Below are 12,051 nucleotides of genomic sequence, written 5' to 3'. Positions count from 1 at the left end.
AAGTTTCAATCTACAGGGGAAATTTTGTGCCATGAAAAAACAACTTGCTGTTGATATCGGTTGGGCTACGATAGGAGCAACTTCCAATATTGCAAAAGGGATCCAAAGGGTTTTGTGGACGAAACCGCCGGAGGGCTCAATGATTTTAAACATGGATGGAGCAGTGAGATCCATCACAATTGACCATAATAGTAAATGGAATAAAGATATAATAGTTTGAAAGCGAAGCTCTGGGGAATTCGATAAGGGATGCAAATGGAAAAATCATTGGGCATCCAAAACTTGGTTGTTGAGGTTGATGCAAGACTAGTGGTACATTTGCTTAATTTCGCGCATCGTGTGATTGTCTTGCTTTAATTAGGGAATGATGGATCAAGGATATTCGACATATTTATCGGGAAAGAATGTGGACTATTTGGCCAACTTAACATAACACTCTAATTTTGGAATGCATTATTTGGAGGTTCCACCACAAATTTAAGATTTGTATTTTTTTCACTCATGATTTAAATTAATTCGTTTTATTCTAATTTTATACATATTGCATATATGTTGATATTATTATTAATTTTAAATCATATATTTTATTATTTATTGAATATTATTTTAAATATTTACTTATATTTTATACGTAATTTTTATATATATAGCGCCCAATAGAATTATTAATTTCAATTAAACCCAATTATGTAAGATGCATTAATTTAGTTCTCATATATAGAATTTTAATTTTCATGTTATACATAATTACTTAAAAGGTTCAATTTTTTTCAAAATTATTTTATTATTAGGTTATAGTTAAAGAAGCATGTGAAAAAGGTTGGTTGCTCCAATCCTCTTGAATGGGACTAGCACGCCACTTTGAAGGCTGGGCGGCTGCATTTCTAACAGTCATACAAATAAAATTGGTTAAAATTAGTTTTCAGTCCCTGTACTTTTAGTTTTTGTACTTTAAAAATTAAAATTCAATTTTTTTTCAATTTAAAATTTTAAGTTAATCATTACTTTGTCGGCAGTTTTTTCAACATTTATCAACTTAATATATTTAATTTTTGTTAATCAATACCATATTATGTGAAGATAGGCTAATTAATATGTCAAACTAACAAATTTAAAAAAAAAAGCAATATAAATGATTGGATTGAGATTTTCAAAACTATAAAAGTAGAAAGACTTAATTTCAACTTTTTTTAAGTATAAATACTAAATCTTAAATTTTATAAAAATATACGAGCTAACACCATATTTTAACCAATAAAATTCCCTCTTTTTTCCTTTTACAATCATAGAAATACAACCTAGGATAATGATTTAAAAAAAAAAAAAAAAAAAACCCTGGCAAAGTCGGTTTAAGCAAACGCGGTTGCCAAATCTGATAAATAAATGTTCTTTCTAAACCATTCCGATTTATCTCCATCATTCGTTCATTCCTCTTAATTTGTTTCTTCTTCCACCTTTAGCAGAGGAAAAACCAATCGTGGTTTACGTATCGATTTTAGATTAGAGGGTGGGCGGCATGGATAGGGTGAAACAAATAGCGAGCCTTGAAGCAGAAACCCTGAACAGGTTAAGCAACTGGGGACGATACTCAACTTCGGATGACCCAACAAGAACGGGGAGGGTGGAGTTCATGAGGTGCGACGACATGAGAACGGAGGTGGCCATGTGGAGGGCTCGTGAGACCAACCGGGACTTGGAAACGACGTTAATGGAAGTCCAGCTGGAGGTGAATATTGAACTCGCCAAACTCTTGTCGGAAACAATCCACCCTGCCTTTGCTGGAACAAATGGGGTGGAAATAGAAGAGGAAGATGGTCATGTTTGTGGGATTTGTCTACAGTATATGGAGAAAGGAGAGGAAGCAAGAGGCATGAGAGTGTGCGGCCATATGTTCCATGATTATTGCATTTTCGAGTGGGTTAAGAGGAAACCAAATTGCCCTCTCTGTCGATGCCCAATCCATACTAACACCAAACACTAAATACATTTAATATTTACAATTTTGACTTTGTACTATCTCTGTATTTCATTTCCTCTCGTTGCTTCACAAAATATATTCTCTCAGAAAACTAGATTTCAACTTCAACATTTTATGGAAAAGCCCAAATCCTGATTTAATTTTTAATATTCAGGAAAAAAAAAAGCATACTTACATAAACATTTCAAGAGGAAAATGAATTTATGAAGATGGGGTGTGGCGGTGGGATGGCTTATTAACGTGAAAATTAGGATTTATATAAATTGTTAAGAGTTTTCTAGGATTTTAAATGAGGCGAGAGAGTACTAAAAATAATTAAGGAAACTGATCGAAATATGAAATTTTATATTTTCTTATGAAAAATTTTATTTTTCAAGTTGTAAGAATTTTCAGGATTTTTAAACAAAGTCTCGTTAACTAAAAAGAAATTTAAACGGGATTATTTTACTTTTATCTTGTTTTACCATAAGTTAAAGGTAAAATAGCGTTTTAGCCCTTAATGTTTAAGGTTTTTTTCATTAATTTGATACTTATTCTTTAAAACTAAAAAAATTTAAAAATATTGTTTTCATATTGTAAATAAAAATTTCAAAAAAGTATAATATTTTTATAAAAATTCAAAATGTATGAAAAAATAAAACCCTTTAAAATTCAAAATAAAAAATAAAAAATAAAATATTTTTAAATAATTTAATTTTTTAAAATAAAAAATAAAAAGTTCTAAAAATTCAAAAATTATATTATTAAGAGGTGTTCATGAGCCATGTAATCCAATTAGCCCAATCAACTCGACTAGTTTTGGGATGAACTTGAGCTTACATTTTTAAGATTGGGCTTGGATGACTTGACTGTTTTATTATTTAAAAGAATAAAAATATAAAAATTTATATCAATAATAATATTTATAATTAAATTTAAATATAATTTGTTATTATTTTTAAACAATGAAATGTTTCCATTTGGGCCAAAATGAACTTAAAGTCCGAAAATTTTCTTAAATCCGGACCTTGACCTAGCTTCACCCTTATCACCTCTAATGGTAATAAGGTCTCTCCAAAAAATGATGTTATAATAAACCTGAATTTAACAAAATAATCTTAATGGGTTAACAGTTGGGTATAAAATTTGAAATCTAAAAAGTAAGACTAAATTCCCAATTAATAAAAGTACATGGACTAAATTAAAATTTATAAAGAATACTGGGGCTTATGACATATTCTAACCTAATATAAAATATTAATATTTTAAGGGTAAACTACACTCAAGTAAGGTTGAGCAAGAAAAATCGAAAATCGACCCGAACTGAAGTGTTTGGATGGTTTATGAAATGCAAGTTTAAAATTTCGGTTACCCAAAATCAAATTAATTTCTATTTTTATTTATTTTATAATCGATTTTAAATTTTTAAGATATAAAATAAATATTTTATATTTAAAATAGTGAAATTAATTTTAAAGTTATTGAAAACTTATTGCATTTTACAAATATTTATGAACTTTTTGAAATTTTATTAAATAATATTTAAAAGCCATAAAATAAATTTCATTTTATCAAAATAAGTCTAAAATTTAAAACCAAAATTAATATGAAAAAATTAAAAATCGAATCAAGCCAAACCGAATTATGATGGAAGGTTAACAAATTTTTTTAAAATAACCTACCGAATCGAAATGATATTATCTCTACACCCAAGTTTATGAGATTATTAGTAAGATTACGTTTTGATCATTTAACTTTAAAAAAAATTACAAAATAGCCACTAAACTATTTGAAAGCTTTCATTTAAGTCATTGAACTATTTGAAAGTTATTATTTAAGTAATTGGGTTATTATTTAAAAAAAATTTCTTGCTAGCGAACTCAAAGTGACAATTTGACAATCAATATGGTGGATTAATAGTCATCGACGAGTAGAAAAAGATGTTGGAAAAATAATAAGAATAATTTACTATTTTAAAAAGCTATTCTAAATTAAAATTGATCTAATTTGATTAAAGTTTATTATGCGTTTCAATAATTAAATAAAATACGAGCGAATATAGTAGATACTCTAATTATTAATTTCTAATTGATAATGAGCTAATTAAAAATTCGTGTTAATGTGTAAAAGTTATATGTTAGATTAGATCCTCGAATTATATATTGGTAAATTTTCTACCATCTTTAGATAAAAAAGAATTAAATTTTTAAAATATTTGTGCGTTAATTTAAAAAATCAAAATTTCAAAATATCAACAAATTCAAATAATTTTATTAGACGGAGATGGTATTGATTTATTAGACTCAAAACCCGTTTCATCCGGCTTATTTTATCAACTCTCCCTATCCCCATCCATTTTCCACAATTTCATAACATTATTTTCGGTTAAACAAATTTACCCTAAAATAAAATTATTTGTCTAGTTCATTAGTCAAAGCTTAACATTTTGGTCGTGGTTCGAGCACCGTGGCCGGCATAGGTTTTTCTTTTCGTTTTTGGTTGGGAAATCAGCAACAACAGTACTTTTATTTTCTTCTTTTTCTAAAAAAGGAACCCTGAATGTTTCAAGTTATATAACTTATAAGTAGTAAAGAACAAGCATTGACACTCTTTGTTCTGGTTTTAATTCACTTCAGCTCCTAATTTTCAAGTTTTCTGGAAAATCCAGGTGATTCTTTACTCCTCCTCTTTAAGAAAAGAAAGATTAATCTTTTATTTAGCTTTTTTTTTTTTTTTTAAAATGTTTTGGTTTTTATTTTCTAATAGTATTTTTGTGCTTATAGAACTATTGGCTTTTTCTCCCTTTAATTTGATTCTAAACTTATTCCATCAAATGGGTTGTCTCAAATCCCATTCTATTAATCAAAATCTGCATACCCTTTTTTCTATTTTAAATCACCCATTTCCTCAAACAGTTGCTTTGCATTCTTATTGTGAATTTCCCTTTTTTTGTATAAACTAGAAAATAACATTTTTGAAGATTTAGACATTTTTTATTTTTAATCACGAACGGTTTTGGTTTTTATTGTTTATGTAGTTATGTTACAAATGGTTTTGAAGTTTTCAGATTGTTGAATATATTTGTTTGTTTAATTCGCCCTTTTTATATTAAGATTTGTTGCTACAATGTTGTGATTTTTAGGACACTGCAGATTGGTAGAACCTAACCTAATCAAGTTGTACGAAGCTTTTGCATTGTTGGTTTAAGGAAGAATGAATAATGGAGCGGGAAGACGGATCAATGGTGGAGCGGAAGAGGATGATGATGAAGATGACGTGAATGGGGATCTTGATGCGTGGGAGAGAACTTACACTGATGAGAGGTCATGGGAATCTTTGCAAGAGGACGAATCGGGGATGCTTCGCCCCATTGACAACCAGGCCCTTTATCATTCACAGTATCGCCGGCGCCTTCGTTCCCTTTTGTCCACTGCTGCTCGGATACAAAAGGGTCTCATTCGTTATCTATACATTGTTATCGATCTTTCTCGGGTACCATTTTTCACCGCTTATTCACTGTAGTTTAAGATTTTGCTTGTTAGACTAAATATGCCGTTATTTGGTAAAGAGCAACATTTTTGGTCTAGAGTACTCCTCTGAAGCAGAACAATCAAGTTTGATAAGCAATCTTATCTAGGTTTGATTTGGTTACTTCTAGTAATTGAGTTTCACAATCATGAGTAAGTATCTGTAGGTTTAATTGATGTTACCTCACACAAGTCTATGATATGTTTAGCCCATAACTTGATCACTCCTCTTTGTTCACATAGAGAAGAAGCCAAGAAGAATTTTTATGGTATTTTTTGTTGAAGTTTCTCATGGTAGTACTACTTGCATGTGTTAAGCAATTTGCCTGTTTGAATTCCTTAAAGCGATACATTCCTATCAAAGTTCTTCACTTGAAAACCAATCCACTATCTGCTTTATGTCTCTGCGATATCTTATTTGGTAAGGTTCAATCTATTTTTATTGTCTTGATTGTTCATCCTGCATCTTAATAGAATACAATTGATGTATATCCCCTTTAGGTAAATATGGTTGAGGTTTTGCATAGAACTGGAACCCTTCATTGAACTTATTATATCACTTAAGCTTTGTTTGGTACGAAGGATGGAAAAGAGGTAGGATAGAAAATTTGTCAATCTAATGGTTAAGTTACAAAGTAGGAAAGTGATTGTGAATCTTGGCCATTTGATTAACAAATTTTCCATCTTCACTCTTTTCCATCCTCCATACCAAGCAAGGGTTTAAGGTCCACTGAAAATTGGTTATTCTGATCCAACCATTTAGAAGTAAAAAATAGTTGAAATTTCTTGATTGTTTACATGAACAACTGATTTTGTTTTTTACTGTATTTAGGCAGCTTCAGAGATGGATTTCCGACCAAGTCGAATTGCTGTCATTGCAAAACATGTTGAGACTTTCATCCGGGAGTTCTTTTACCAGAATCCTCTTAGTCAAGTTGGTATTGTGACTATAAAAGATGGGGTTGCTCACTGCTTAACAGATATTGGTGGTAGTCCCGAGTCTCATATCAACGCTTTGATGAAGAAGTTGGAATGTTCAGGTGATTCCTCCTTACAGAATGCATTGGATCTTGTAGATGGGTATCTGAATCAAATTCCATCATATGGTCATCGTGAAGTTCTCATATTATATTCTGCTCTCAGTACTTGTGATCCTGGAGATATAATGGACACCATTCAGAAATGTAGGAAATCTAAAATAAGATGTTCAGTTATTGGCCTCGCTGCAGAAATGTTTATATGCAAACATCTTTGCCAGGAAACAGGAGGAACGTACTCTGTTGCACTGGATGAGGTAAGAGAGACAGTAGGCATTGATTGACCATATTAAACTGAACTGATGTAAACTCATGTTTATATCCAAAGGACCTTTGTCTTAGAAAAGCTATCCCAATATCTTCTAAAATGTTCTATATTGCACGTTGTTCTTGAAAGTTTTCTTTCTTTGCATTTGTTGTTTTTTATTTTGCTTTTGGAAGGTGGGGAACTGGAGTTGTTGATTCTGTTTATGTATTTTCAGTTGACTTGTAAAAGATGGAAAATGAAAAATCTCTCTTATGTGTTTTTCTTGTGCAGTCCCACTTTAAAGAGCTAATATTGGAACATGCACCACCACCACCTGCCATAGCGGAATTTGCAGTTGCTAATTTGATCAAGATGGGATTCCCACAAAGAGCAGCTGAGGGTTCTATATCGATTTGTTCGTGTCATAAAGAAGCTAAGGTAGGTGCAGGTTACACTTGTCCAAGATGCAAAGCCCGTGCATGTGAGCTTCCTACTGAATGCTGTGTCTGCGGGTTGACACTCGTGTCTTCACCCCATTTGGCTAGATCATATCATCATCTCTTTCCAATAGCACCATTTGACGAGGTGACCTCATCTCATTTAAACAATCCAAACTGCAAACTGCAAAGAAATTGTTTCGGGTGCCAACAAAGCCTCCTTGATCCAGGTAAGTGGTGATAAGGATTGAGTACGTGATGGTTTTCTAATACTAATCTGTTTTGACATTTTATTAAATGCTAAAAGTATTGAAATTGCATGTGTGATAGTATATGTTACATTTTAAGGCAGACTGCATGAAATAACCAAACTAAATCATGGATTATGCAGTTATGTTTGTTTGACCTTGTAATATGTCATTGTTCTTTCCACCTGTCTTTGATTTTATTTGAGAATTGTCCTTCTTGATGCTTGCCGGTTTTTGGTCTCAGGAAACAAACCCGGGCCTGCCGTTGTGTGCCCGAAGTGCAAATGGTACTTCTGCCTGGATTGTGACATTTACATTCATGAGAGTTTGCACAATTGTCCCGGTTGTGACAGCTTGAGGCATTCCTAGGCAGTCATTAGAAATGAAGACTAGGAATTACTTTTGCTGTGGAAACTCAAGGATGTCATATGCTACTTTCTATGTCCAAATTTTACAAGTTTGAGAGTCGGATTTTATTACTTTTGTGACATATCATATAGATAACTTTGCTACATGATTTTCATTTGCTGAAAATTCTACATTTCCCATGTTTTAATAGAATGCGACCCGCTGATATGCATCAACTACTGCTAGTGACAATCCTGTTGTGATGCATCGAAATTAGATGGAATATGGAGAGACAACTGACATGCACGTACAAGGTCACCATTTAAGAAAATAAATCAGCAGTAGCCAATTTTTCAAGACCGTACATCTCCCTTGCAGTCAAATTTCTTCGTCAGTGATCATAAAATTAGTACGTCAATTAAAGGAGCTATGAAATGGTAATGCAGTGATCATGGAACCTATAACGAACTAGAAGAAGTCTAATGCCCTGTACATGTTACCAGAGTAGAACTTTAGTCTTGTACTTCGTGTGCCCTTAGGTAATTTTTTAGGTTTAAATCCGCCTAAGTTAGTTTAACTCTCTTAAAGTGAAAATTTATAATAGAATTTCTTTAAGTTATCGAAAATAAAGAAGAAGCAATTCAAAGACAAAAGACGCAATGAGAGGATAGAAAAGTTACAAAAAGCAAAAACACATCAAGTGTTTGAGTAAATGCTCTCAATAGTATTCAATTACTTTATAATTGAGTGATCACAAATGAGGGGAAACCTTTATTTATAATTGAGCTCTCTTAGATCCAATGGTACAGTTTATTTTAAATCTATGGTTGAGATTAAAATCTATCTACAATTTTTCTTCTTAATGGAATTACACAATCCTTTAAGATTACATAATCAAATCTTCTAAGATTACACATTTTCTAAGATAAGTTTTCACATTTACCATGGTAGCTTTAATTTTCCTTAAGTGCTTCACTTGGCCACTAATGTTTCAAGTGAATGAGTTTCTCCACATGTTCCATGAATCAAGTCAATTCAAGTGAGTCGAATGAGCTTCATTTAATCAATTGACCTTCATGGGACGCTTTGAGTGCATTAGTCACGAGCTTTAATTTGTAGCTTATGACATTCTCCCTCACATATTCTCGCAATGCCCTCGTTGCATTATCAGAATGACACTGTTTTGATTCGTCTTAATACTATCTAGATGCCTTGGCCAATTGACTAGTCTTTCTATTGGGTAGTTCCATCCCTCGAAACTTTTGTCTTGGGTTTTTTTGTCGTCTAACTTCAACTGTTTCACTCATTGGTGCATCTCGTTTGCAAGAGCTCACCGCTCTTACTTGCCTGTATTGTGACTTTCCTCGATCAGAATCCTCTTGATCCTTACAAATAGGCCTTGGCATATCCACATTGAACACTGGGTTACCCTTGAGTATTCCCGCCAACTTTGATTTGTAAGTCCTTCGACTTATTCGCTTCAGAACTCTAAAAGGCTCATTGTGTCCTTGCCAAGCCAATAGAAAGTCAAAATAAAAAACACTAGATAAGTGTTTGAGATGTAACTCGCACATTGCATTTACTCGTGTCAATTGTTCAATTTGCAACACTACTTTACCCCTAAAATTTTGATGCAGAAGCCACCTCTCTCATAGGTGGTAGCCCTATTGATAACTCAACAGGCTCTACATTGGTTTGCTGCTTCTTTAGCATTTCCAAGGGGATCTCCGTAGCACTCTGATTTACCAAGTCAATATTCTTACCACGCGGAACATCCTTGGTTAGTTGGATTATCAACAATATCTTGGTTTCACCTCTCATGTCTCGACTCACCTGCAGAACATATTTTTTATGTCGAGTATCCAAGATACATATTCAATCAACAAAATGCACCAATAGAACATTAATCCAATCAAGGAAATTCAATCCAAACACGAAGTCGTAATCATCTAAATGATTTACCTCGAAATATTCCTTGTTTTTCCACTCGCTGATTTGTAACTTCAGTCCTTGTGTTACTCTCACAGTTGAGACCTCTTTGTAATTTACCATATTGATCTTTTTGGTCGATTTGCTAACCAATAGACCAAATTTACCCACAACTTTTTCTGATATGAATAAGTCTGATGCCCTTGTATCAACAAGAGCATTCCTTCGACCTGTGATGTTGATGTCCACAAACATCAATCTTTTCTACTTGTGATCCCTCTTTGCTTTAACAGAATCAAATATCATTGATCCAAGCTTTAAAGCCTTCTTCTCTGGCTCCGCTTCATCTTCTTTAGTGACAGCTGACAACTTAGATTGCTCTGGATAGTTTTGCATGCTATGCGAACCACAATATAAGAAGCATTTCATTGGCTTCTTTTCATTTCCTTTGACCCTCTTGGCTTCGACACCACTCACGATCAAGCCGAGTTTCATAGACTTTTTTCTCATTTCCTTTGACCCTCTTGGCTTCGACACCACTCACGATCAAGCCGAGTTTCATAGACTTTTTTCTAACTCATCATCCCCTTTAATGGCAAAAATAAGGATCGTTTCAGATAGTCCTTTACCATATGCGAACAGTTATATAAGAAGCATAGTATCTCACTTTTATTTTCTTTCCGGTTATTGGGTTTCCTTTTACCATTTTGTGGTTTTTCATTGCCACAATTATCGTCGCTATACTCAACTTGTCCTTCATCTTCCCCACCATTGCCCTTCTCCTTGAGCTTGGAAGACTCGAACTTGTCTTTACTCGGAACAAGCTTGATCATGGTTTTGGACAGTTCTTGGACCCCTCGACATTCAAATTCTCGTTTAACCTGTAGCTTTAACCTATCCATGAAAAAGAAGAATGCCTTATTCTTACTTAAATCCATGATTTGGAGCATTAGTTCACTGAACTCCTTCACATACTCTTTAATTGTGCCGTGTTACGAGGACCAATACAACTTAGCCTTAGCCTCCTTCTCGACAGATTGTGGGTAAAACTGTTCCTAAGCTCTTTTATAAATTCTTCCCAAGTCACTATTGTGGCCTAACCATGCCTTTCATTTGTGGACCTCCGTTGCCACCATAAAAGAACAAAATCAGTGAAATATCTAGTAATAGTATTTACCTTAACATCATCTTTAATGTCCACGGCACAGAAGTATTGCACCATCTCCCACAAGAAGTTGTCCACTTACATTGCAGACTTTACCTTCTGAAAATTCTCTGGTTTGGGGACATCTATCTCTCAGTTTAGTGTTGCACCCAACACTTGTTTACCCACAACTGCTCGAGACACAATGAGCTCTTCCTCGTGCTCCTCAATTCTTGTGCTCAATGCCCCTGTCATGGTCTTAGTTTCCTCCTTCAAAGCTATCACTGTGGCCTTGAGAGCATTGTCCCTCACTACCAGCTTATCCGCGGTGGAATTGAGCACCCCTCGCATCGCTTCCACATTAGAACTGAGAGACTCCAACACAAATTCTCTGAGTTGCTTTTCCATCGAGTCCAACTTTGCAGTGTGTCCCTTAACTACCTTAAGTGTTTTCCTCACATCCCCCATGGATTCCTCAAGATTGATCACTCTACTTTTCAAAGTCGACAACATTTCCCTCGATCAGCTAGCTTTCCTTGTCCTCTCACATGTATTCATTAACCCAATTTGCTCGTCTACTCCTTTTATCATCTCGACTGACGCATTCAAAACCTTAGCTCAGATACCAATTGTCACGAGGCCAGAACTTTAGTCTCGCAGCTCGTGCGGCCTTAGGTGATTTCTTAATTTCAATTTCGCCTAAGTCAACCTAATGCTTGCAAAGTGAGAATTCACAATAGAAATTTTCTAAAGCACCAAAAATAAAGCGGAAGCAGCAAAAGAATAAAAAAGTAACAAGAAAGCAAAATCATGCCAAGTGTTCAATTAAATATTCTCAATAGTATTTAATTACTATAAAAAGTACAACTGAGCAAGGGGAAGGCCTTTATATATAGTTGAGTTTCCCGAAATCCAACGATGCAATTTAGTTTACATCGACAATTGAGATTAAAGCCTATATACAATTGAGATTATTAATGGATTTACACAATCCTCTAAGATTACACATATTCTAAGAAAAGTTTCCACATTTACCATAGTAGGAATAATTTTCCTTAAGTGCCATCCATAACTTTCAAGTAGATGAGGTTCTCCATATGTTTCTCGAATTAGACTAATTCAAGTGGATCGAATGAGTCTCATTTAGTTAATTGACTTCCATGAGACATTTTGAGCA

General features: G+C 33.6%; 2 protein-coding genes across 2 annotated transcripts; both read left to right on the top strand.

Moving 5' to 3' along the window:
* Positions 1-1,207: 1,207 nt before the first annotated feature.
* Positions 1,208-2,086, top strand: LOC108456346 (E3 ubiquitin-protein ligase EL5-like). Its single transcript, XM_017754942.2, has one exon. The coding sequence runs from the start codon at positions 1,517-1,519 to the stop codon at positions 1,979-1,981; it is 465 nt and encodes a 154-aa protein (XP_017610431.1). The 5' UTR covers positions 1,208-1,516; the 3' UTR covers positions 1,982-2,086.
* Positions 2,087-4,279: 2,193 nt separating this feature from the next.
* LOC108454522 (general transcription factor IIH subunit 2) lies at positions 4,280-8,014 on the top strand. The gene is made up of 5 exons (XM_017753009.2): positions 4,280-4,625; positions 5,100-5,449; positions 6,317-6,778; positions 7,060-7,435; positions 7,698-8,014. Exons 2-5 carry the CDS (start codon positions 5,171-5,173, stop codon positions 7,820-7,822), a joined length of 1,242 nt encoding a protein of 413 aa, XP_017608498.1. The 5' UTR covers positions 4,280-4,625; positions 5,100-5,170; the 3' UTR covers positions 7,823-8,014.
* The last annotated feature ends 4,037 nt before the right edge of the window (positions 8,015-12,051 follow it).

This window comes from Gossypium arboreum, chromosome 9 (assembly GCF_025698485.1).
Source record: "Gossypium arboreum isolate Shixiya-1 chromosome 9, ASM2569848v2, whole genome shotgun sequence".
NCBI lineage: Eukaryota > Viridiplantae > Streptophyta > Magnoliopsida > Malvales > Malvaceae > Gossypium > Gossypium arboreum.
Note: the sequence above shows the minus strand (reverse complement) of the source record. Positions and strands in the feature narration are given on the sequence as shown.